At 38.0% G+C, this 27,958-nt stretch overlaps 1 protein-coding gene across 3 annotated transcripts in view; it reads right to left on the reverse strand.

The window, feature by feature from the left end:
- The window catches only part of ARHGAP32 (Rho GTPase activating protein 32), a 265,997-nt gene that overhangs the window by 135,912 nt on the left and 102,127 nt on the right, over nucleotides 1-27,958 (reverse strand). For 2 of the 3 annotated variants that reach the window (XM_028527567.2, XM_036014652.1), the window contains exons 3-5: nucleotides 2,065-2,156; nucleotides 1,482-1,523; nucleotides 1,025-1,109 (exon numbers count right to left, since the gene is read on the reverse strand). In XM_028527567.2, the coding sequence (XP_028383368.2) occupies nucleotides 1,025-1,109; nucleotides 1,482-1,523; nucleotides 2,065-2,156 (219 nt within the window). The remainder of the gene's footprint in view (nucleotides 1-1,024; nucleotides 1,110-1,481; nucleotides 1,524-2,064; nucleotides 2,157-27,958) is intronic. The other variant, XM_028527566.2, reaches the window with a different exon arrangement.

Consider the following 27,958-nt stretch of genomic DNA (forward strand, 5'->3'; position numbering starts at 1 on the left):
TCTTTGATTTTTGTTGTTCATTAATTCAGCCAATGCACATAAAACTGCCTGGTACCTAGAACTTGCTCAGTAAATATTTGCTGAAGGAAGTAAATGATTCCTTCACATTAATTAGAGATGCATAAAGATAGCAAAACGATAAAAATATAAATAAGGTAATGAATATTATAAAAGTCATGGTGTAAGTGATCTCTGGAGTAGGGAAGAGAAAGGCAACACAGCAAGGGTGCAGAAAATTTCTCACTCTTAACCTGGGCTTTCAAAGGTGCATGTATATACATGTGTAACACACTTGCACACTCACACAAAGGGGTGGGCAGAAGTAGGTTTACACTGGTTCCTTTGGAAGAGCACAGGCAGATTAAGACTGCTGCGACAGCTGTATTACCTCGAGAGCATGTTACAACAGCCCAGCGCACTCGACACAATCTCGTAAGTGCTCGGACTGCGGGCCTCCATTGTCCACATGCTCCTGTCCGTCTACCTGCTACACTCAAGCAGGCTTCAGTGCTGAGTGCGTTCTAAACCTACTTTTGCCCACCCCAGTGTGTGTGGGTGTGTGTGTACATGTGTGTGTATGCATGTGTATATTCATGTATGCACATATGCACGGCATAAATCACGAGAAGAAAAAATACTGAAAAATGAAGCTCCATTAGCACTTCCTCCCCAAGCCCACACCACCCCTGAGACTCTGACTCATCACCGCTGTGAGCCAACACAAGCATCAGGAGCAGCCAGGACCATCCATGCTGCGAGCTGTGGCAAACTCCGTCCAGGGACCGGACAGGGGTGTTTGGGTTTACGTTAATTCTACCTTTGTTTCCAACTGAATTAGGAGCCATCGGACATTATTAGTGCATATAAGAAAGTAACTTTTCACATCAACCAATAAGCCATCAACAGAAAAAAATACTTCTAAGTATCACCAGGCAGATACGTGGATATGGATACAGGTAGATGGGCATGTAGATGCACAATAGGTATAAGCTTAATTCCGTATGGAGAAAATATTTCATATTACCTGAATGCTGCCAAACTCAACATTCTCGTAGTGGAAATGCGCGCACTCAGCCATCTTCGGGAAGTGACCTTTAGTGAAGGGTAACCTGCAGTACATGAAACACACACGTGAGGTAGGGACACGGAGACAGTGAACATTACGAGCCTAAGGAGAAAATAAAATGAGTTTAAGAGCTCGTGCAAGCGAAACTATTCAATAAGCACATGCGCATGAGCACACATACACCCACACAAACCTTTGGAGAAATAAACTGAATCAAATGAAAATTACGTTTAGTGCACAGGTCAGAAAACAAAAGAAAATAAAAAAGAAAAAGCATCACTATACTCTCCTAACTGTGACCCAAGTCAATGCCCACAGAAAACCTATGCTTCCAGTGGATGGTATGGAAACTGAGAACAGCCAGCTTCTATGGAGAAGCAGCATCCCCACCACAAAATACAAAGCCAGACTTTACCTGTGGATGTTGTCGCAGCCCATCAGTCCTGGGGTGGTGGGTCTGGATGCAGAATGAACATTTTTATCCTTGTCTTTTCTATACTTGCAATGCAAACACAGCTATCTAACCCTCTATCAGGTGGAAAGATGGTTTTTCTGTTTAAAACTGAAAAAGCAGACATCTTAAGATATTTCACTTAAGTGTCAACTACTGGCATCCGTCACAGCCCTCTCAAAGGCAAAGCTGAGATCCAGCAATTCTCATAATGCAAAGCACAAACCTCATTTTCCTAAATGGATGAGAGCGTGTGTCAAGGGTACCTAGAAGGACACACTTTGGTTGTTCTGCTGAATAAATGCAACCTAACGGACAATGACATAAAGTTGCAAGAACAAAATTAAAGTATGTTTATAGACCAGAGACCATCTTCAGACCTCTTCCACTAACAGCTGAGTCATAATTTAGGGCTTACCAGTGTAAGTTAAGGTATGGAGGTAAGGGCTTACTTAGTAAGAAATCTAAAGGAAAGTTTTAAGAGAACTAAAGAGCTGATCTCCATTTATAGGGATCCATTTAGAAACCACTGTAAAGTTATACTTACTTTTTCACATGTTTGACCTTCATACTGGCTGTGCTGCCACATGTCTTAAGACTAAGGTCTCCGGGAATTTCAGGAACATCTGCTCCTCTTGCCTGCAAAATAACAAGAACAAAAAATGCATGACTATTCCTTTAATATGAACATGTTTTTAAAAGCAGAGTATATAGTTAACTTTAATGGTTCTGCCGACTCTGTACCAAGAGCAATACATGTTGATTTAAGAATCTCTCCTTAAAATTATGACTTACTGAGTTTTAATTAAGAAAAAGTATTCACCTAATTTAAATAGTTAACTTTACTGTATGAGGGAAAATTTTCTGTGGCAAGAATTTTCATGTTGTTATACCCAAATTTCAAAATCAACTATTATGGGTCTCAGCACAACCTTAAATCTCCCCAGGGAGCTAGTGGAATAAAGTAACCTTGGTTCTAATGATTAATAAAAGGTAAAATGGCAACATGAACCTAATTAGGAGCTCAGGACATGTACTTCTCACACCAGATTTTGAAAGTGACGTCTCCAAACTTACTCCTTCACCTGCCACATTTTCATGTGGTAATTTTTTCTAACTCTAGTGACATATTCGACTGCAAGGTCCGTCACACTCTGAACAAAATAAACAGCAAATCCAAAAATCCACTTGTAAAAACATATTTACGCTACATTAGCCATGATTTTTAATTAAGCTTATTGGTGTGACATTGCACATATGTAAGCTTCAGAGGTGCATTTTTATGATACAAGATCTGTATACCACACTGTGTGCCCACCACCCAAAGTCAAACTATCCAGGCTTCGTAACCTTTATCGTCAGAGCCAATGTCACATGATACAATAGGGGAGAATAATACTGGCTGAGCAGTTAGACTGAGTTAAGAGGAGATTCACAAAGAAGATGTGATAAATATATACAATGGATCCTATTCAGCCATAAAAGAATGAAACTGTGCCATTTGTGACATGATTGGACCTTGAGGGCATTACACTAAGTAAAATGAGTCAGATAAAGATAGACTAACACCATATGATCTCACTTAATGTGGCATCTGAAAATACAAAGCAAAAAAAAAAAAAAAGCTCAGAAATACAGAGAAGAGATTGGTGCCTCACAGAGCAGGGGGTGGGGACTGGGTGAAATGGGTAGATGGGGCCAAAACGCACAAACTTCCATTACAGAATAAAGAAGTCTGGGGGTGTGAGACACACTCTGGCGAGCACAGCTAACGACACTGTATTACATATTTGAAAGTGTACATCTTAGAAGTTCTTATCACACAGAAAGAAAAATGTGTGATATGCACAGCGATGAATGTCAGCTAGACTGAGTGTGGTGATTTTTCTGCAACGCGTACACATACCAAGTAACTACGTTGTGCGCCTCCTCCACTGAAGCCTGTCCTGATCGCTTAGCCAAATCTTGGTATTTTCTCTTATTAATCTCCCATTGGACTCACCCTCCATACAGCAAGTTGAAGCATTATATTATATCATTATTCATATTTTATTGAAAATTGCTTAGTCTCTTTCTCTTATCAATTTTTCCATTCATCAACAGGATAACTTCCCTGAGCGAGAGCTAATGGAGTGATAAACGCACATGTTTTATTAATACCTGACATCCTCAACCCTCAATACAACACTAAAACTTATTAGCATTCAAGAAAAACACTCAAAGAAACCCAGCATTGCTAACTGCCCTAGAAAAGCAAATCAAGACTTTTATCTCTCATCTTATAACTCTCCTGGCTAATAAGCAATATCTATAAAAGTCTATAGTTAACAAAATAAAATTCTTCATGTTAAAAGCCCTATTTTCATGACTAAAAATATTTTACTGTTATTTTTCCCCCAAAAGGTTTACTTTATTTACTTTATGATTTTTTAGCCTTTTTAAAATTGTTGTTCAAGTACAGTTGTCTCCATTTTCCCCCTACCACTCTCCCCTGCCCCACAGACCCCCACCTCCCACCCTCAATCCTACCCCCCTATGGTTTGTCCATGGGTCCTTTATACATGTTCCTTTGGACCCTTCCCCTTCTTTCCCCTGTTACCCTCCTTCCCCCTCCTTGTATTACCACTATTTTGATAATAATCCTCCAGAAACACTGACCCAATTTTCAATGTCACCAACCATGTACACAAATACCTATTTTCTCCCAACCTCACAAACACTGAATATTATCAATTTTTATCTTTGTCTTCTAATGGGATTAGCTCCTTATCTTTCCTGTCTAATTAAATAAGTAAAAGAGTTGAAACAGGTTTCACATTTTTAGTGGGCATCTGTATTACTGTGTATATATACTTAGTTTTAGATTCTGGGTTTTTTTAGATTTTTTCAAAGAAAAGAATAATTTTTAAAGTCAAAGGTAGAAATATTTGTCTGACATATAAATATCAAGATATTTAATAGCTTCCCACAAAAATTATAAACCTGGAAAGTCTAGCCATTACAGGTCTTGATTTCAATACTTACTATAAAGAAGCGGTAATTTAAGTCACTGTGGTATTGGACTAGAACAAACAAATTAAGCAAATGTGTCAGAAAGTCTGGGGAAAGACCACATATGATAGCAAAACTTGACTTGTGACAAAAGTAACAATTCAATTCAAAAGAATAGTACTGTGTCAATAAATAAGATTGGTGCAGTTTTCTGAAGTATACAAAATAGGAATAAACCTTGAGCATTCCATAAACAATATACGCAAAAAGTCATTCAAGGTAGGAATTCACTCAATGTGAAGATTTAATGCATCTAAAATTGAACACAGAAGAATAAATCCAACATAAATAAAAATGCCTTAAACAGAAAACAAAAAAGCAATACATATAGGAAAAAACGAATTCAATTACATCCAAATTAAAAACCAGTAAGTCATATTAAAAAAAAATTCCTGGTAATAAAATAAAAACTAACAACCCAATTTTAAATGCCAAAAAATCTAAACAAATACTTCATAAAAAGGATACCAAATGACCAATAATTGTAGATACTCAATGCCATTAGTCATCAAGAATGCAGAAGAAAATCATAATGGGGTAATATTGCACACTCTCCAAAGAGCTAAAAAATATTTTTAAATTAAAATACCCAAGTTAGCAAAAAGACATGGAGCACTAAAACCCTCATTTATTGCTGACTGAAGTAGAAAATACTAAAAGCCACTCTGGAAAACTGTTTAATAATTCCTACTAAATTAAACAAGCAACTACCCCCAGGACCCTGCAACTACACTCCCAAATGCAGGCCCCAAAGTGCCCCACACATGCACAAATACATACAGAAACACTCAAAAGAGTTTTTGTATCATCACCAGAAATCGGAAACCACAGACACATGAAAACAGTGTTGGCCTGAATAAATGATGGTATATTTATGCAACCAAATGCTGGCTTGAGGAAAAGGTGTTTGTTAACATATTAAACAACATGCACAAATCTAGCCACTACTACAGTATGTGAAAGTGTGTGTGTGTATTGGCCTTCAATTAAAAATTAACAGAAAAATGGGACTTCCGGCAAGATGGAGGAATAGGTGGACACACCGTACCTCCTCGTACAACCAAGATTAGAAAAACAATAATTTACAACAATAATTTACTATCAGAATAACACCCAGATCCAGCAGAGGATTTATCTGAATGGAAGTCGGGCAGCCAAGAAGCTGAAGTAGACGCGTTCATCCGGACTGGTAGGAGAAGACGAGCCGGGCACGCGAGGGGCCGGCTCAGGTCAGCTGCGCGCGGAGGTCGGGGGGGGGAAAGTTTGGTGCGAACTCGGCGCAAAAGCCATCCGGGGGCGCAAGAAGGCAGCAGTGATCCCTGAGTACGCAAGCTGGGGCTGGCGGACCCAGAGGGGTAGCGATTGTGGACCAGGGCAGAACTCGCGGCCCGGAAGCCCAGACAAGGGTCTGAGTCCAGGAGAACGGAACTACCGCCATTGTTTTCTCCCGCTCCCGCTCCCACCCCGCCCCCACATATAACGTCACAATCTAGCCACCGGGGTGCCCAGCCCCGGTGAGCACCTAAGGCTCCGCCCCCCACCGTAACAAGAGCAACCAGACTGAAAAAAGAAAAAAGGAGAGACAGGAGAAAAAAATACGTTTTCAACAGAGCAGATCAGTCCCCCAGGACTCATCCTTTTGAGCGACCAAGAATTAGCCAATCTATCAGATGCGCAGTTCAAAACACTGGTGATCAGAAAGCTCACAGAACTGATAGATTTTGGATGAAATCTAGATGAAAGGATGCAGGTTACCATAAAAGAGATGCAGGAAGATACGAGGAGGAGAGCCAATAGTGAAAGGAAGGAATATGAGTCTCAAAACAATACAGTGGACCAGAAGGAAGATAGAATCAACCAAGCAGGAAAGCAGGATGAAATAAGAATTCAAAAAATTGAGGAAAAGATTAAGAGCATCCAAGACACCTTTAAACGTTCCAATATCCGAATTATAGGGGTACCAGAATCGGAAGGGGAAAAGCAACAGATTGAGCACGTATTTGAACAAATAATAAAGGAGAATTTCCCCAATCTGGCAAAGGGAACAGTCTTCCAAGAAATCCAAGAAGCTCAGAGAGCCCCAAAGAAGTTGGACCCAAGAAGAAACACACCAAGGCACATCATAATTACATTAGCCAAGGTAAAAATGAAGGAGAGAATCCTAGAAGCAGCAAGAGATAAGGGGACAGTCACCTACAAAGGAGTTCCCATCAGACTGTCAGCTGATTTCTCAAAAGAGACTTTGCAGGCAAGAAGGGGCTGGAAAGAAATATTCCAAGTCCTGAAAGGCAAGGACCTACATCCCAGATTGCTCTATCCAGCAAAGCTTTCATTTAGAATGGAAGGACAGATAAAGTGCTTCTCAGATAAGGTCAAGTTAAAAGAGTTCATCACCACCAAGCCCTTATTTTATGAAATGCTAAAGGGACTTATCTAAGAAAAGAAGATAAAGAAAAGACATGTATAGTAAAAGGACAGCAAACTCACAAATATTAACAACCACACTTAAAGCGAAACCAATAGAAACTAAGTGAACAATTAGAACAGGAACAGAACCACAGAAATGGAGGGCACATGGAGGGTTAGCAGCAGGGGGGTGGGAGGAGGAGAGAGGGGGAAAAGGTATAGAGAATAAGTAGCACAGGATATAGGTTGAAAATAGATAGGGGGAGGGCAAGAATAGTACGGGAAATGTAGAAACTAAAGAACTCACAAGTATGACACATGGACATGAACTAAAGGGGGGAAAAGTGGGTGGCAGGGGGGTACAGGGGGGAGGGGAGAGAAGGGGGGAAATGGGACAACTGTAAAAGCATAATCAATAAAATATATTAAAAAAATTAACAGAAATATGTATCAATAGATTTTTTATGACACTTAAGCTGGTTCTACATTTGTCTAAAATACTTATAACAGGAAAAGACAATGAGGAATGAGAAAAGAAGAGCATTTCGAAGAACACAAACAGAAGACTGATTTCTAACACATGATGAGTTAACGGACACCAAAACCATTTAAGAGACTTTAGGACATCAGCAAGGAGAAGACTGAGACCATCAGAAAGCTGTATAAACACATAAACCAACTGTTTTAAGCACCAAAGTACAACCATACAGAAAAGACAGAAGAAGCTACGATCTTTGAGAGAGATAAATCACCTAATGTGAACTCCATATTCAGCCAAACCCATGATAAAGGAAAGGCTTAACAGCAGCTGGGGAAAAAAGCATACCCACACATTACATCCTCAGGACTGCGTGTGAGGGAAGCAGAATGCTAGGGCTGAGCTCTCTCCATTGCTTTTTAAAACTGTCAGCACAGAATGTCAATCCAGAAAATCTATTAAAAAAAAAAACCGTAAGGATTCTAGTCTCTTCCACTGTGTATGATAAAAACTCTACAGAAAACAAAATGAAATAAAATAATAACAAGCAACTACCTGAGAATTCTAAAAACTTGAATGCAAGTAAGTGAACTGGAAAGCAAAGTCAAAACGTGAAGAGTGACTGATAGCCCACTGGCCGCCTGCTTCCTTGCTCCCCCCACATCCGCCTCACCCATCCCCTTTTAGAATCGCCCAAGGAAAAGCTGAATCATGATATAGGCAACAAGCAATAAGTCAAACGCTTAGGAAAATACAATTTCTGGCCACAGGACTTCAAAAATGCCCCTTGGATATGGAAAAATAGCCAAGAGATTTCTCCCTCCTCTCCTGGCCTGGCCCAAGGATAGATTTGAGAGCAATATACTTCAGCTGTAGCAGGGGCATAGGAGACCCTGGGGGGAAGCCATTCTTCCAAACAGAAAAGCAGTAAGAGAAGACCCTGTTGTGTAAAGACTGGTGGGAAAATCCTTTTATTTTTTTCTCTTCTCTCACTATTTAGGCCTGATAGCGGCCCTGGTCAGGAAAACTCTGGGCAGCACAGAGACTAAAACTCCTGGAGAACTCCTTCCTTCCAGCCAGAGAAATCAGGAAAAGCATCCTCTGAGAGCAGACAATGTGCACAAAATCAAAAGTGAACTGATGTTGAAATCACTACCCAAACAAGTCTAGATAGAAACATCAATCTAAACCCCACCCGGTTAATGCCTGATAAGACAGAAAAGCCAAGATTCTCCAGAGGATTTCACTAGGAGTCAGTTTTGTAACATGACAATCAAAATGTCCATGACACAATAAAAAATTACTGGATGAACCAAAAACCAGTAAAATATGAGCAATTCCCCACAAAAGACAATCAAACACCAAATATGAGATGTTGGATTTATCAAAGGTTTTAAAACATATGTTATAAACATGCTGCATTAAATACTGAAACCAGTGAAAAGACAAAAACTCCTATGAAAAATGTGTCTATACAATAATACCAAACTGTTAGACAGGGTCTCAAGGTCTGAGCAGTTCTTACTAAATGCTACTGTTGCTAAACATTAAAAGTGTAGCCCAGTATTTTGCAGATGTAGCTGTAAACAAGATGAGCTTGACAGAAACTCAACCAGATAAGTGTAGCCAAAAAGAGGAAGAAATTAGATTGAAATTAACCAAATAGTATATATAAGCAATTGCCGAGCCTCCCTTTGAAGAGACAGAGCTTTGTTTGAGTTAGTTGTCTCCTTTAACCTACTGCAAGCAACAACTACATCTCCTTAAATAGAGCACCCCAAGCAGTGAAATCCTTGTATTTGGTAGCAACATGAAAATTTTAAAACTGAAAAATAAAAAAAATAGTGGCTTGGCTCAGTGGCAGAATGAAGATAACAGAGTAACATTAGACAAAGTATCCAATCAGAAAAGATAGCTAAAAATTTTTTTAGAATTTCAAAAATATGAATGGACTGATACATACCCATGGAGAAGAAACATTGGCATGGGAGAAAAAACTACTTAAAGCAATAATTCCTGAAAACATTACAGATTTATTGAAACACATTTACAGATTCAAGATCAGAAAAAAAAAAAAAACTAAAAAAAACACAAAACCAAAACATAATAATCAAGCTCTTGAAACCAAACATAAGTGTCTTGAGAGCAGCCAGAGGAGGGGAAAAAAGGCATATTACATACAGTTTAGTAATTTAAATGACTGGGTTTCTCAATAGTTACAAAATGCTGAAAGAACACTCAATCCAAAAAACTACATCCACTGAAAATATCTTTCCAAATTGAAGTAAAAATATGAGCATACTCAGGTAAAAAGGAATTTATTACCAACAGGCCGTTTCTTCTAAGAAAGGCTGGAAGAAGTTCTTCCTGTAAAGGAGAATGTTACCAGGGTAAAACTTGTACATTCTGGCATGAAGGAAGGGCAACAGAAATGGTAAATAATTAGATAAACGTAAAAGATCATCAATATCTTCTTAATTTCTTTAAAACATACGTGCAAGTTCAAAGAAAATATGACAGCACTGTTTGATAAATGTAGATGTGATACTTATAAAAACTGCAACATACAGGGGAAAATAAAGGTACCTACATGGTGGCAGAGTGGCTATACTCCACCTGGAGTGTAAAATTATAGTTTTAAGTAGAATGTAAAAATTTAGAAAAATGAAACAAATAATAAAGAAAAAAAGGATAAAACACCCTGACCAGGTAGATTATTCCAGGAATGCAAGATTAGTTGACACCTGGAAACAAAACAACTCAACATTAACAAAAAAAAGAGAGAGAGAGAGAGAGAGAGAGATGGCTCAAACAGAAGAACAGATCAATGCCCCAGGACTCATCCTCTTAAGCGACCAAGACATAGCCAATCTATCAGATGCACAGTTCAAAACACTGGTGATCAGGAAGCTCACAGAATTGGTTGATTTTGGGCGAAAATTAGATGAACAAATGCAGGTTACCATAAAAGAAATGAAGGAAAATGCACAGGGAACCAATAGTGATGGGAAGGAAACTGGGACTCAGAACAATAGAGTGGACTAGAGGGAAGAAAGAAACAACCAAACAGGAAAGAATGGAGAAATAAGAATTCAAAAAAACAAGGAGAAGCTTAGGAATCTCCAGGACATCTTTAAACGTCCCAACATCTGAATTATAGAGTTACCAGAAGGGGAAGAGGAAAAGCAACAGATTGAAAACATATCTGAACAAATAATAAAGGAGAACTTCCCCATTCTGGCAATGGAAATAGACTTCCAGGAAGTCCAGGAAGTTCAGAGAGCCCCAAAGAAGTTGGACCCAAGAAGAAACACACCAAGGCACATCATAATTACATTAGCCAAGGTAAAAATTAAGGAGAGAATCCTAGAAGCAGCAAGAGATAAGGAGACAGTCACCTACAAAGGAGTTCCCATCAGACTGTCAGCTGATTTCTCAAAAGAGACCTTGCAGGCAAGAAGGGACTGGAAAGAAGTATTCCAAGTCATGAAAGACAAGGACCTATATCCCAGATTACTCTATCCAACAAAGCTTTCATTTAGAATGGAAAGGCACGTAAAGTGGTTCTCAGATAAGGTCAAGTTAAAAGAGTTCATCACCACCAAGCCCTTATTTTATGAAATGTTAAAGGGACTTATCTAAGAAAAGAAGATAAAGAAAAAATATGTATAGTAAAAGGACAGCAAACTCACATTTATTAACAACCACCCCTAAAGCAAAACCAAAAGAAACTAAGCAAACAACTAGAACAGGAACAGAACCACAGAAATGGAGATCACATGCAGGGTTAGCAACAGGGGAGTGGGAGGAGGAGAGAGGGGGAAAAGGTACAGAGAATAAGTAGCATAGATTGTAGGTAGAAAATAGATAGGGGGAGGGTAAGAATAGTATGGGAAATGTAGAAGCTAAAGAACTTATAAGTATGACACATGGACATGAACTAAAGGGGGGGATATGGGTGGGAGAGGGTATACAGGATGGAGGGGAGTGAAGGGGGAAATGTGAAAACTGTAATAGCATAATCAATAAAATGTATTAAAAAAAGATTCACTACAAAACTATATTTAAGACAGTGTGGTATTTGCCCAAGAATAGAAAAGTGGACCAGTGGGGCCCATAAGAAAATTCAGGCAGCAGCCAATAATGTGGTCATCTGATTCATGACAAAGGCAACAGTGCAGTTAAGTCAGAAGGTGAGACAGTCACTTTAACATATGTACTAAGTCAATCGAATTTCCAAAGGATAAAAGTGAATGTTGATTCCTATCTCATATCACACACAAAGTTCAATTTTAAGTTAGATCATAGACCCAAACATAAAATGTAAACATGTTCCTCAACACAATACTTTCATAACTTTGGAGTGGGCAAAGATGTCTTTAAAATACACAGAAAAAAATAATTACAATAAAAAAATGTTTTAATAAATTGGGACTTCACTAAAGCTAAGCATGTGAAAAGGCAAGTTGGAGTCTGAAAGAAGTTGGAAATATATATATATCTGATAAAAGTATTAAAAGTCATATATATCTACTATCCATAATTTATGAAGAACTGTGGTATGGGTCATTTACAAAAGGGAATACTACACAGCAGAAAGAAAGAAGCTCTGACCCTCAAACACCATGGATGGAACTGGAGAGCATTATGCTACGTGAAATAAGCTAGACGATGAAGGACAAATACCATATGATCTCACCTATAAGTGGAACCTAATCAACAAAACAAGCAAGCAAGCAAAATATAACCAGAGACATTGAAATAAAAAACTGACAGTAACCAGAGGGGAGGGAGGAGAAGGAGAAAAGGGGAAGGGTCATCAAGGAACATATATAAAGGACCCATGGACAAAGCCAAAGGGGGGTGGGATCGAGGGTGGGAGGTGGGGATAGGTGGGGCAGGGGATGGTGGTAGGGGAAAAATGGAGACAACTGTACTTTAACAACAATAAAAAAAATAAAATTTAATTTAAAAAAGAATTTCTAAAATTTAATTTTTTAAAGAGGAAGATTTTTTTAAAGATTTTATTTATTTATTTTAGAGAGATGGGGAAGGGAGGGAGAAAGAGAGGGAGTGAAATATCAATGTATGGTTGCCTCTAGCACACTGCATACTGGGGACCTGGCCTGCAACCCAGGCATGTGCCCTGACTGGGAATCAAACTGGCAATGCTTTGGTTTGCAGGCCTGCACTCAATCCACTGAGCTACACCAGCCAGGTAAAATTTAATTTTTTAAAAAATAGGCAGCCCAACAGAAGAAAAATACCTGGCTTGAATGAACTTAGCACAGAAAAAGACATCTCAATGTCCAATAAGCAAATGAAATGGTACTAAACATAAATCACCATCATAGAAACACAAATAAAAAACAATGATGTTGACACACACAGCAGCATGCAGGCACAAAGAGCACATACTGAGGATGTCACCTATAGGAACAGTGGTTGTCTTTGGTGAAAAGTATGGGCTGAGAGGCATGCAAGGTAGCATTCTGAATTTCAAGAAAAGCCGTATGTTTAAATCTGGATGGTGGTCACATGAGAAAAACTAAAGTGCAAATTCATCAAGCTCTCCATAAGATGTGTGACTTCTTTGTATGTTATACCACAATGACAACCAATAGGGAAAAAATTAAATGTGGAAAAAGCAGGCAATATGAGGACAGAAAATTATAGGTCAATCTCATTTATTGAACACAGATGCATAAAAACATGCTAAGCAAAATAGCAATCCAGATCTATCATTGTATTAATTTTTAGAAATATATCATAATCCAATTGAATTCATTCCAGGAATGTGAGGGCAGATTAACAATAGAAAATTCATTATTAGTAATAATTAATTAGGAAAAAATATTAGATTGTTGCAAAATATGCAGAAAATTATCTGATAAAACTGAACCCTCAAAACTCTAGTAAGACTTTTCAGTGAAAATAGTAAAGACACATTTATCTCTGTTCTCAAAAAATTACCAAAATAATTTTATTTTTTAAATATATTTTATTGATTATGCTCTTACAGTTGTCTCATTTTCCCCCCTTCACTCCCCTCTGCCCTGCATACCCCCTCCCACCCACATTCCCCCACTTTAGTTCATGTCCATGGGTCGTACATATAAGTTCTTTGCCTTCTACATTTCCTATACTATTCTTACCCTCCCCCTGTCTATCTTCTACCTACCATATATGCTACTTATTCTCTGTACCTTTTCCCCCTCTCTCCTCCTCCCACTCCCCTATTGATAACCCTCCATGGTTATCTCCATTTCTGTGGTTCTGTTCCTGTTGTAGTTGTTTGCTTAGTTTGTTTTTGTTTTAGGTGTGGTTGTTAATAACTGTGAGTTTGCTGCCATTTTACTGCTCATATTTTTATCTTCTTTTCTTATATAAATCCCTTTAATATTTCATCTAATAAGGGCTTGGTGATGATGAACTCCTTTAACTTGACCTTATCGGAGAAGCACTTTATCTGCCCTTCCATTCTAAATGAAAGCTTTGCTGGATAGAGCTATCATTTCGTTCTTATATTGGCAGAAGTAAAAAGTGCTATGTGTACAAAGTCATTCTTTGCAGTACTATCTCCAGTAACCGTGAGAAAGAGAGACAACAGGCCAAAATGCAGTCACTTGTGCTAAAACCACATAACTGAACCTTAATACCAAACCTAACTGCACTTTCAGTCTCTCCCAGGAATGTAATCTCCACCAGTCAGTTCGGCATTTTCTGGTCGGCACCATTGAGGTGAGCTGCCACAAAGGCCCTTTCCACCCCACAAAGGAAGATCAGGTAATATGTTCTTTCCCTCTCGTTTCCCCTTTTGGCCTGCAAAGCCCTACACTTTCTACAGCACCTCAGAAGACTTTTCTGCTTACTTGAATGGCATGCTGCCCAGTTCATGAAGCATTCAAAAAGCCAGTCGGATCTTTAAAATTACTCAACAGCATGGCAAGCCTTACAAACTCAGAGACCTAAAGTAGTCACACAGGATGATCTAAAATTAAAACTCCTAACTAAAAGGGAGTCATAGCAAGTAGTCAAGCCCTAGACCAGTACCTTTCTTGACAAAAGTTTGTACCTTAACTGAGCCTTTTTTGCAACTACGATAACACACCTTTGAAAAGTCAGAGTAATCACATTTTTCCAGACCACTCAGGTCACAATTTTCCTCTAGAACCTGAGACCACAGAACCGACGCAGGACAATAAGCAGCTAGGGAAATTCCTTGGCAAGTAGAATGCGGAAACTGACACAATTAAACAGCCAAGCAATTTATAGCCAAATAATAAATCACAAGGTCTTATCTTCCCTAACCAAGAACACTTCGGAGCAAATGGTTTCCAGGGGTATGCAACCAATTGGCGTCTCTGGGCCACACAGGAAGAAGAGTTGTTTTGGGCCATGCATTAAATACATTGCAACACATAATCACAAAAAAAATCTCATAATGTTTTAAGTAAATTGTGACATTGTGTTGGGCCACATTCATTGCCATTCTGAGCCATCTCTGGCCTGCAGGCCACAGGTTGGACACCCCAGGCACATTCCAGACCTTGCTGGGGCAAACCCACCTCGGTCCTGGTACCTCTTCAGTGACATTCTTGAACCACAGAATGACCCTGACCCCTCTATACACTCATTTTGATTCATCAGCATATTAAAGGACACACCTAGAAAGCTGATGAATATTCTATTGAGATCCTCCCATGAGACCTCCCCTAACATTCCTGCCTTTAGAAAAGAGATACAAACCCAGAGCACACTTGTGGCTCCCCTCCTTCCTTCCTCAGGCATGTATCTTTAAGGATCCCAAGGAGACCTGCAACCAGGAAGCAACAGGCAGCAGCAGCTCATTCCTGGCTAAGCCCCTGAGTCTGCCTCCAAGGGCCTTTCATTTGCCTTTTCAGTGAGTCCAAAAGCAGCTCTGCTCCGCTCACTCCTGCTGCTGTGATCTTGCCTCTTCTATCTTAAGCCCTCCTCTGCTTTGCTGTCTCCAGCTTTAACATGTCTACTCTCAAGATCACCTGGACTTGTGCAATTTTTCCCAGATGAAGTTAAGAGCCCACACAGTCCAGACCATTCCAGGGCAGAACCACCTCAGTCCCAGTCCCTTTTCAGGACAGAACCCCTCATTTGTATCTCGTTCTCCCACATACTATCTCTACATGCTGTAGGTGTTCATTGTTAACACTCCTCTACCCACCAATGTAAATGAAGGATGTGTCTCTATTTCACTTTTTGTCCAATCTCAGAGATTTCCCCACTTTGCTTTCTCCTGCCTCCCTCATCCACCACCAGTGGATATCGCATAAGCCCCTCATGTCTTCTCCTTGGATCCGGACTATAAAATAAGGTGCAAACTGTCTGAAGCATTTTCTTAATCCCTTGAGATTCTGCTTCTCAGCAATTATTGTCAGTTTGGCTTAAATAAACTCATAAAAATTCTTACAGGTTTGGACATTTCTTATGTCAACAGGACAAAGACCAAATATATTATGAGAAACATTTTGGTCATTTGAATAATCAAATATGTACTTCCTATAAATCAAAAAAGCCAAATAAAAGAAATAAACCTAATGAGTTTAAATCGGAGGCTGAATCACACAGAGAGGAATGACTTCAATCAACAGCAATACAAAGGAAAAGATCCCGAGTGGGATATATCCTGGAAGCGAAAGGAAACACTGTTTCCACTAATATTTGCATTGGTATTTTGAAAGTACTAAAAACTAAACGATTAAAGCAAGCAAATGTCATTGTCATCAAAAATTGAGGTTTGTATTTATACAAATACAAATCAAAAGACTAAGGAGAAACCCTTCCTTATTTCCTTTGTGGCAGTCAGGGGCAGGCAGCGGGGAGTGTTTAACAAGGCAGCTGGATGACACAAGTGCAGAAGGGACTGAAATAGTCACACCTTGGGATATACTGGGCTGGCCAACAAGTTCGTTTCCTTTCTTTGTACAATGGCTCTAGCAGGAATTAGTTGTCTTTAACCCTCATTTGAAACAATTTTGTTCGAAACAACACAACTGTATTGTGACAGCTGTCATCTCAGCATGCACTAAAAAAATCAAAATTGGTGAATTTTTGTGCAGCTGTTTTAATATTGAAGATGGAAGAACATATGCAACATTTTGGCACATTATGCTTTATTATTTCAAGAAAGGTGAAAATGCAACTGAAATGAAAAAAAAAGATTCATGCAGCATATGGAGAAATTTTGTACCTGTGACTGATTGAAAGTGACAGAAATAGTTTACAAAGTTTCTTAGTACTATTGACATTTTGGGCAAATAATTCTTTGCTGTGGGGCTGTCTTATGTATTGGAAGGTGTTTAAGAGACCCCTGGCCTCTACCCACTAGAAGCCAATAGCAGGAGATGGCTGACATACTCAAAATATCCAAATCAATCAAATTATTGGTGAAAATGAAAAATGTGTCTTATATATTTTACAAAAGAACCCTACATGGACTTATTGGCCAACTCAATAGCTGCAGATTCTGTGATATACCCGTTGTCAGGATTTTAAAATGGAAATTCAATATTAATACTGTTAGATTTCTTTGAAGCTGATTAATACTCAAGAATGTTAGGTAAGTGTCAATTACACTGCAAATTACCCTGCAGCAGGAAGGTTGCATAAGAGAGATCACAGGGCTCTTTTACTCCTAAATTTTTCACAACTTTTATAAAAGACAGAAACATAACATTTATCATATTTATGAATAGAAGATAAATGAAAAGGATATTAATACTCTACTGACAGAATTCAAAGTGATTTTAACAGGCTGCAAAGATAAACAAAAATGATTATGAAGTTCATCGAGAATAAAAATTAAAACCCTGAATTTATATTCAAAAGTCAATCACATGAGTATGGCGGGGAGCACACTTTGACAAAAATTCAAGGAACAAGATCAAAAGCCTACAGTTTGGCACTAGCTAAATATAAGTTAAAAGTATGTCCTCACTGGTAAAAGAGCTAATGCAGTCTGAAAAACTGTGGCAACTGTAACAAGGAAAGTATTTGTTTTTCCATAATCTGAACTCTTAGACCACATAGAGGACAGTTCATCGTTTCAGAAAAACATAATTCGATATTGAAATTGGCAAAAACAAGAATTGGCATATTTAATCCTCTCTGCTTCACTGCTCACTAAATCCAGAAAAGTATTCTACCATTTCTGCCATTGCTACAGATCTTTAAAGAATCTTTCAAATTCTATTCTCTTGATCCCAACTTCAAGTGCAGACATAACATGGACTAGGTAACTGTGAAATTATTTAACAGCAGTGTAGCCCTGTGTTCCGATGCACAACCATCAAGCTGGCTACTTCTAGTCACCCCACCACAATGCCCACCCCTTCTGTGTGATCTACGTGTGTGACTATCTTCTCCAAAAGTCCATCTACGTAATCCATCTTCACAGGTGTGAGCAAAATCCTGATGGGTATTAAGATTTTACCTGAGGAAGAAATACAACCATGGATTGGCTAGTCTGTAATCACAGAACTGAACGCAATCTCAGGAACTATTCCACAGTGAAGAGGAAACTCAGACCAAGAAGGAAGAAGCTACTCAGCACAGGGTGTTTAGGTACTGAGCTTAAATTAAATTGAATTTTTATCATAAAATCTACTACATCAAATATATTAAGCATTTGGAAGAAAAAGTTCAAAGGCTGTCAAATTTTTAAATGAAAAATTACAGTAAGATACATAGTTTTGCTCCTATCAAAATACAAAAGACTAAAAATAATTGATTGAGAAGGTACGACACAAAAGACATTAACATTACTGCCTACAATATGAATTAACAAAATCCTATTATACTCTTTAGATAATTCCCAATAATAGTTTTAAAAAGGCAAAATTCATCATAAAGATATTCATCAAAGTGAAAAATATAAAACAAACTCAGAGCCCTACCAATTACATCCTGTATTATAGGGTTTTATGTAGTCATTAAATTTGTTTATTAAGATTTTTTTATTTAAGCCCTGGCTGGCGTAGCTCAGTGGATTGAGCACGGGCTGGGAACCAAAGTGTCGCAGGTTCAATTCCCAGTCAGGGCACATGCTTGGGTTGCAGGCCATGACCCGCAGCAACCACACATTGATGTTTCTCTCTCTCTCTATCTCCCTCCCTTCCCTCTCTAAAAATAAATAAATAAAATATTTTAAAAAAGAGTTCACAGTCAAACATTTTTAAAAAAAGATTTTTTCATTTAATACCAGTTATAACATACTATACACATAAATTTCTCCCAGGCAAGTTTTATGAAATATTAGTGGTTTTAAAATTTCTGGAATATTTGTAATTGCCATCAACTAATATTATCACATATGTTAACTACATTATGAAGTATAAATAATACAGAAAAGCTGTATAGCACTGTGGTAGGAAAAATTCTAAAGAGAAGCCCTGCCAAGATTTCCACCTTCTGGCTATTCGAACATTAACTTGAGTAACACTGGGAAGAGACGGCTCTGATATAAAGTTCCAGGTCAGGTGATCTCAAAGTAGGAAAAGTGTCTGTGCAGGCCTACTCCGGGAGTCTCCCAGGCTCCTGCTGAGGCTCTCCTCACAGAACCACGCTGTTCCTGGGGAGGCTGGCCCTAGAATGAAGTGCACACTCTGCAGGCACGGAGAGAACTGGTGGCAGGCGCAGCGAGCCACTCAGTGCAGAGCCACATCCCTCTGCCCCTGCCATCACTATTTCACTGTGCATGCGACAGCTGTGCCACGCCTCACTTTGCAGGTCTCAAAACCCTCACTATTCTCTCCCAAGGGAAACTTAATTCCTTTCCCTCTTCACAGCACTGTGTTTTAATCCCCCTTCACAGGTGTCCCTACACTGTGTCCACCAGCTAGTCATCTCCAGAGATCTCGTCCTTCCAGTGATGCTTACAGTGGGAAACAGTCAATTGTGTCTTAACTGTATGTAGCACCTTAATAATAAGGTAGAATGTGTATGTTAAATGGGAAGGAAAGAAATAAAATTGTATATGGTTTACAATTATAAATTACATTTTCAAGCATGATGGGAAAGAATATAGCAACAAAGTGATATTCTTTGAAAGTAACCATTTGGAGAGTTTTATGTAAGATAATCATGTTTATATGATGTTGTATTTAAAACTCTCTGCATTGTAAGAAATTATGAAAGAAATAGAGCAAAATAATCTCACCACTGTGGGAAATGGTATTTTGGATGGCAGTCTCTCTCTCTCTCTCTCTCTCTCTCTCTCTCTCTCTCTCTCTTGCCTTTTCTATATAAGCGTGTTTTTTTTTTATAAAAGAGGGAGGCTTTACATTGAAAGAGAGAAAAAAAGAAAGGAAGCTAGCTATCCTTTTCCACCTGTCCATGCTACCTACCTTACAGCAACAATTTGCAAACCCATAACAAACTGTCATAAATAAATGAGATTATATATTCTATATAACTCTAATGGGCAAAACTAGGTATGCATATTTGGGGAAGAACAAGAATTAAAACACGTTTATGATGGGATGTATCCATGTTATGGTAAAAAAATGGATTTTTTACTAATCATTATGAGATGAGCCAAATTATGAGATATCTGGTGGGAGCTAGAACCATACTGGAGATACCCATCAAAGCAGAAACGAGAGGGAGAAAGCACCAGTGCCTGTCTGTGGCCACACCTAGGCAGATCCCTGCTGGTAAGGGAGCTCAGGAAACGCCTGTTTGCAGAGATAAGCCTCCTGCAATAGAGAATAAAGCTCAAGGGCAGAAAAATCCCAACCCTAAATCCATTGTAGTCATTACTAAACACTGAAGATACACTTGTATATAGAGCATAATACCAATCATTTAAAATATAGATTATTTTCTATAAAATGCCCTCATTTTGAAAAGGTACAGTAGCCAAATAACACACACACACATATACGACCAACTGAATAAACAAGATTGTAATACTAAATTTGTATGTAAATAAAGACAAACTAAGCAAAATGAGTAGTTAATACTTGAGAACAGTAAAGGAGGATCTGAAATCATTGTAAAAAAATCAGTAACATCACCAAAGAAGCATTCACAAAGGACATGAAAACACAACTGATATAAGAATATACTGCTACTAAAGTGCTCATGAAATGTCCTTTTCTTCATAGAACAAAAAAAACAATACAACATGCACAGGGGCCCTGGACCAGGTAGCTCAGTTAGAGCATCGTCCAATATGCCAAGGTTGAGGGTTTGATCTCTGATCAGGGCACATATAAGAATCAACCAATGAATGCATAAAACTGTGGAACAATAAATGTCAATCAATCTCTCTCTCTCTCTCTCTCAGTCTCTTCCCCTCCCTAAACATATTTTTAAAAAATATATGCATGGAGAAAGAAAGTCTGGATCAAAATCTTCTCTACATAAAAGGCTAGCAAAAAGTATCAGAAAGGAAGACAGAGGGAAAAATGGTGATTTTTCCTTCACTTTTCACTGTTTTTCCTTTAACAGATTCAAGTCTTATTATATTCTCTTTATTATTTATACTCAGAATTTGAAGAACACAATAGCTTTAAACTAATGTTCTAATAATATTTCTTGATAATGATAAAAAATAAACTCTCTCCTTAAAAATATTGTAGTAAAGGGGAAAATCTTTGACCTCTTAAAAAAAGAAAAACTCGGAGGAGCTACCTTTCTGGTACCAGGACTGTGCATATGCATGTACGTACACAACTGAAAAAGTGATATTTGAGTGTGAAATTCATCTGTCAGGTAAGGCGAACAGGATCGCTGATTCCCAATACAGTTTAATCACAGTAAATAAAAGCAGCAAATCTCTTTAATGAAACATGTTTACAGAATTTTAATTAGTCTAAGCATTATTCCCTTTCTTACAAAGGAACAAGAGACACTAGGGTAAAGTTTAATAATAGTCATCTCAATACAGCAGAAAAACTAAATTTATTAAATCTACAGTATATTACATCATCACTAAAATTCTTAAAAATAAGCATATCACAAAAATTCAATTAGCTGAGTTATTTGTGTATTTTCAGAAGAATTCTGATGCAGGAAAACACTCTTGATGTTAAAAACATACTACAAAACAATTTCCTTCACTTATTTTCTCCAACATGTCATCCAGAACTCCCAATGTGCAAGTGCTAAAAAACAGAGGTAGGAATCAAAGAAGGAGGCAGGTAGGTTTAAGTATGTGGGTGATTCACATGACGTACAAGTAGCCATCAAATACGCCCCAGGAGTAAACTAAATAGTTATTCCTATTTCATTCTCTATTTTGATGGGGAACATTAAGGTGGAATACTAAAGCAAAAAAAAAATGATTTCTGACGTTGATTATAAAACCAGTTCTTTTGCAGCCAAGGAATCACCTTTAAAGTTTTCTTCTACTAGAAGAAATGCCCTCAGAAAGAACCATGCAACAGGTGGGAAAAAAATTATTCAAGAGCAATGTTTAAAATAATTTAGGAAAAAGTTTAGCAAGTGTCAGTATAATAATTACAAAATCTCTAGTAGGCAACAGATGGATAATCAACTTAAAAATTAACATACTGACACATCAGCAAAATTTTTAAATATTCTGAAGTGTCTCTTTCCTGTAGTGGACAATCATCTACTCCTTCCTCTCACTCCCATCTGCCCCAGTCGTTAAAGGTAATCCTGATTCAGCAGCTATTTGCTCTGCTGAAAATACGGGATTCCTTTGTTGAATGTCAGTCATTTCGGCAGACATTTTATAAAAAGGCTCCTAGGAAAATCTAAAAACAAAGTCCTGGCTGGTGTAGCTCAGTGGATTGAGCACGGGCTGGGAACCAAAGTGTCCCAGGTTCGATTCCCAGCTAGGGTACATTCCTGGGTTGCAGGCCATAACCCCCAGCAACTGCACATTGATGTCTGTCTGTCTGTCTGTCTGTCTCTCTCTCTCCCCCCCCCTTCCCTCCCTAAAAATAAATAAATAAAATGTTTAAAAAAAAGTGTCATTTTTAAAAAAAAAGAAAATCTAAAAACAGTACACAATTAACTTCATAGGCACTTTATTTGGGAAAATAAGTGCTATTCTTCTGTGCCACTAGAAAATGGTCTGTTTCTATACTTGAATTTTGTACACAAGCTCTACTAATAAAAATGTACATAGAATATTTAAACATATAGTAAAAACATAAACTATAAATTATTTCTGAAACAGGCAGGGCATGAATGGAAGAAGGGTAGAAGGGGGAACAAAGAACCAGAAGTGATGGAGACAATTGAAAAGTTTCTATTAAAGGAAGAAATGGCAAGATTCTAGACTTCTCCTGGCACTGCCGTGGAGATCTGTAACAATACTTACTCTTCTAACTGCACTCTTCTCCTTCAATATTTTATAAGTTTAAAAGTTTTTTGAGAAGCCACACAATAAACTCTATCAGTAAAAGTAACATCCAGATCACTTAAAGTCTTAAATAACACAATATTTATAATGTAGTTTTTAGTTTAATAATTAACAATAAAATGCTGGGCTTAAGATCACTTCACTAGTTCAAAAGATTTTAGGCTTAACCTTATAAAACTACTCATTTTCAACACTTTTTAACCTATAAAATTAACAATTTCATGCAATTCAACCTACTACAGATTCCAGAACTCCCAGTGGTGCATTAATTATCTTCAATAATTAACAGCATTTGATTCACGCCAGAGAATTCCCACAATCTTCAGCCAGACAGAATGACCATGTAACAGGGTGGGCATGGAGTTGTTTATTGAAGAGCTTTGTATAATATGCTGGCAAAAATTCAAAATCTGGGCTTTGCATATTAATCAATGGCTGCATTTGTGATTGTTCACAAAGCAACACTAAATAAAACATCCAGCTTTTAAAGACTGTGAAATGATAAACATCACCCGTTTCTCTGAATTATAAGTAAAATTCACCCATCAGTCAAATATAAAGTTAAAACACACAGTAATAAAGAACTAAGGAAATTCACTGAAGAAGCATGTGCAAAGACTATCTTTTTCTTTTATTCAAATTACAAATGTTTTTGTAACTAACAGGTAAAAAAAATCAGTGTAAGCTCCACGGGGAGTTTACCATGGGACAACTATCCCTGTGTCTCCATGGGACAGCTATCAGCCCACGGAGCAGCACACAAAATGCTCATCTCTTCCAAAATTACCTCTTCAAGATTATTCAGGAAGAATTACTATTCTACCAATCCTCATTCCTCTTTAGAAAGCAGGCAACAGAGCGGGGAATGGACCAAATACAAAGGGTACTTTTGAAAAGTCTAAGAAAAATGTAATGCTCTCACTTTTGTTTTAAAAGGCAAAGAAAAGAGAGAAGGGGAAAAACAAAGAAAGAAGAAAAAAGAAAATTCATATTAACATCCAACAAATGAAATTCAGGGCAGGAAAAACAATTCATTTGATTTGTCCAAAGAATGACAATTTCACTCATTGCCAAAATATTTACTGAGAACTTACTATGCCAGGCACAGTGACAAAGTCCCAGTACTCAAGGAACTTACAATTTAATGGAAACAAAGAAATATTCATACAAGTATTCAGCATTTCCAAGCACTGTGGAGAAAACTAAAGCAGTGTTAGAAAGAGAGAGGAAGGCTGGGTTATTTATTTCATCTAAGAAGGTGAGTAAAGGCAGCACTTAACTGTAGCATTTGAAGAGAGAACTGAGCAAGCTTTGCAGATCATGCAGGGAAAGAACTTTCAGGAAAAAAAAAAAAGGATGCAAACAGAAGGCTCCAGAGCAGGAGAACATGTGGTATGTTCCAGAAATCAATAGTAAAGAGGTCAAATGTAAATAGAGCAAAATGATCAAGTAAGGGAGGCCTTTGTCTTTTAAGGAAAATTAATTGAAACCACTTCACTTATAACAAATAGAAGGTTTTAAACCTGGGTGACTGAAATAATCTTAGTGTTATAAACACAATCTGTAAAGTTGAAAAGAAACTCACTTCAAGGAGCAGAAAGATGAGATTTAGTGAATATCTGGGCCACCAGCTGGGAAACGAGTTCTTTCAGAGCTAGAGGTACAGACATGGAAGCCATCTGTACAGAGAGGGCAGGTGCATCCGCAGGAGCAGTGCAGAGAACCGGGAAGGGGGGGAACACGCATAAAGGGAGTGAGTACAGCCCCTGTGCACGCCTGCTTCTAGCAGGTGGGGAGAAAAGAGGCAGAGGCAAAGGGCTGAGCCCCGTGACAGAGAGAGTGTGTGAGTGTTGGGGGGGTGAGAGAGAGAGAGCACGTGCTCACGCCCGTGTATGTGTTTAGAGAGGAAAAGGGAGAAAAGGAGGAAGGAAAGGGAGAGCTTGTGCATGGACACACATGTGGTGCTGACGACACCACGAACCAATTTTCTATCTTCCTTCCCAAACCGGTCGGTATTTTGGAAGTTCAGAATTTACACCTTGTTTTAATTTTCATGACTCCAGTTGATACCCATGTGAGTATTTTCACCCGGGACCCTGATTTTATCAACAATTTCATCTGTTACAACATGACCTACTTTAGCCCTCAGCCCTGAACAAATTAATTTTAATAGAAACGGTAACAAGCGAAAAGCTGTTCATAACAAAGGAAGTGTCTGAGAAATGCAAGATATATTCTGAGGATACTGAAACCATCAATAGTAAAAATAAGATGAATCGAGGAACACTAAGAAGTAAGATGATCAAAACTGGCGAGAGGTTTCCTCTGTTCACATCTTTTATTTTTAAAAAGCCCAATATTAATTACTATATAATTTGTTGTTAAATCATTGTCAATAAATATTTTACCCTTAATTTTAAAAAATTCCAGCTTTTTATTAGATTTCTTAAGATGCTTAGTTATTTTGTTACATCAAAAAAGGAGAGTTCTATTTTAGGGTTTGTTATTTTTGTTTTGATTTAAAAATGACTATTAAGAATAGATCAACCACTAAAAGGGGGATTGAAAAATTAATCAAAAATCTCCCAACAAACAAAACTTCCAGGACCAGATAGCTTCAATGATAAATTCTATCAGACATTTAAAGAGGTTAGTATCAATCCTTCTCAACCTGTTCTAAAAAATAAGAGGGAAAACTTACAAAGTCATTTTATGAAACCAGAATTACCCTGATACTAAAAGAAGCCATAAGAAAAGAAAATTACAAGCCAATATCCCTGATAAACACATATGCAAAAATTCTGAACAAAATATTAACAAACTGAATTCAACAGTACACTAAAAGGATCACACACGATGATCAAGTGGGATTTAATGCACAGATTCAAAACAGCCTTAAATCCACAAGTCAATCAATGTGGTATGCCACCTTAACGAAATGAAGGGTAAGTCATATAATCCTCTCAAGAGATGCAAAAGCATTTGACAAAATTCAACATACATTTACCATAAAAGCTCTCAGTAAAGTGGGTATAGAGAGAAGGTACTTCAACATAATAAAGGCCATCTATGCATAGCCCAGAACTAACATCACACTCAAAAGTGAAAGCTGAAAGCTTTTCCTTCAAAATAAGGAGCCCGACAAGGATGCCTACTCTCTCTCACCGCATCTATTCAACATGGTACTGGAAGTCCTACAATAAATAATTAGGCAAGGAAAAGAAATAAAAGGCATCCAGGTTGGAAAGGAAGAAATAAAACTGCTTTCAGATGACATATAGAAAACCCTAATGGCACCATCGAAGAAGTAATAAATATATTCAAAGTTGGAGGATACAAAGTCGTTACACAAAAATCGGTTGTGCTTCTCTACACCAACGGCAAACCATCAGAAAGATAAATTGAGAAAACAATCCCATCAATTACACCAAAAAGAATAAAATATCTCGGAATAAATTTAATCAAGGAGGAGAAAGGCCCGAACACTGAAAACTGTCACTGATGAAAGAAATTGAACAAGGCGCACAGAAAGGAAGGCTATCCCATGCCCATGGATTGTAATAATTAACTAACATTGTTAAAGTGCTCAACTCCAATGCAACCTACAGATTCAATGCAATCTCTACCAAAATTCCAAAGGCATTTTTCACAGATAGAAGAAGCAATCCTGAAATCTGTATGGAAACACGCGCGCGCGCGCACACACACACACACACACACACACAAAACATCAAATAGCCAAAGCAACTTTGACAAAGAAATACAAAGCTGGAGATATCACGTGTCCTGATTTCAAACTTCATTACAAAGATTTAGGAATCAGAACCTTATGGTAGTGGCATTTTAAAAAAAAAGACATAGATAAATAGAACAGACTGGCAAGCCCAGGAAAAAAAATCCACATATATGTAAGTCAATTGGTTTATGACACATGAGCCAAGAACAGGCAAAGAGGAAAAAACAGCCACTTCAATAAACTCTGTTGGGGAACTGAACAGCCACATGCAAAACAATGACACTGGATCACTACCTTATGCTACACACAAAAATTAACCCAAAATCAAGTAGACTTGAACATAAGACTTGAAACCACAAAACTTCTGGAAGAAAACAGGCAGCAAGTCCTTGAAATTATCCCCACTGATGATTTTTTGGATTAGACACTAAGAGCAAAGGCAACAAAAGCAAAATAAACAGGTCAATGGGATTACATCAAATAAAAAAGCTTCTGCACAGCAAAGGAAACCACCAACAGAATAAAAAAGCAATCTACTGAGAGAAAATATTTTGAAAATTATATATCTGATACGAGTTGTTATGCAAAATAAAAAGAAACTCAAGTCACTGTAGACAGAGCACCAGAGAGTCTCCCCCATTGGCCAACATGGCGCAGAAGGAGGTTCTTCATGCTGAGCACCCGTAAGCTAGAAAGATGAATGGGCAGGACCCAAGTACATGAAAATTGCACTTTCTAGCAAGCAAATTAGACAGAAAAATAAGCCCTCCCATCTCTATCCCTATAAGAACCATAAGCTTGAGCCAGAAGTGGGGATGGTTTTTGAGATGGGAGTCCAGATTTTTCGCAGGTCACAGCACCTGAATAAACCTCTTTTTCTTTTGTACTAGCACCTGTCTCAGGAGTTCGGCTTTCATTGCATCAGGCAGCCAAACCTGGGTTTCGGTTACACCCACACAACTCAACAGTGGAAAAAAAAAGCAATTAAAAAGTGGACAGAGGGCCTGAAAAGACATTTTCCAAAGAAGACACAGACAGCCAACAAGTGTATGAAAAGGCGCTCAACATCACGAATGATCAGGGGAGTGCAAATCAAAACCACAGTAAGATATTACCTCACACCTGCTGGAATGGCAATTATAAAAAATAAGAAGTAAGTGCTGACAAGAATGCAGGGAAAACAAAACCTTTGTGTACTGTTGGTGGATGTGTAAATAGTTACAGCCAGTATGGAAACAGTATGAAGGTTCCTCAAAAAATTAAAAACAGAACTATCATATGATCCAGAAATTCCACCTCTGGGTGTTTTTCTGAAGGAAACAAGAACACTAACTTGAAGAGACATCTGCATCCCCACGTGCACTGCAACATTACTTACAGTAGCCAAGACTGGAAAG

Source organism: Phyllostomus discolor, chromosome 13 (genome assembly GCF_004126475.2).
Source record: "Phyllostomus discolor isolate MPI-MPIP mPhyDis1 chromosome 13, mPhyDis1.pri.v3, whole genome shotgun sequence".
In the NCBI taxonomy this organism is placed as follows: Eukaryota; Metazoa; Chordata; class Mammalia; order Chiroptera; family Phyllostomidae; genus Phyllostomus; species Phyllostomus discolor.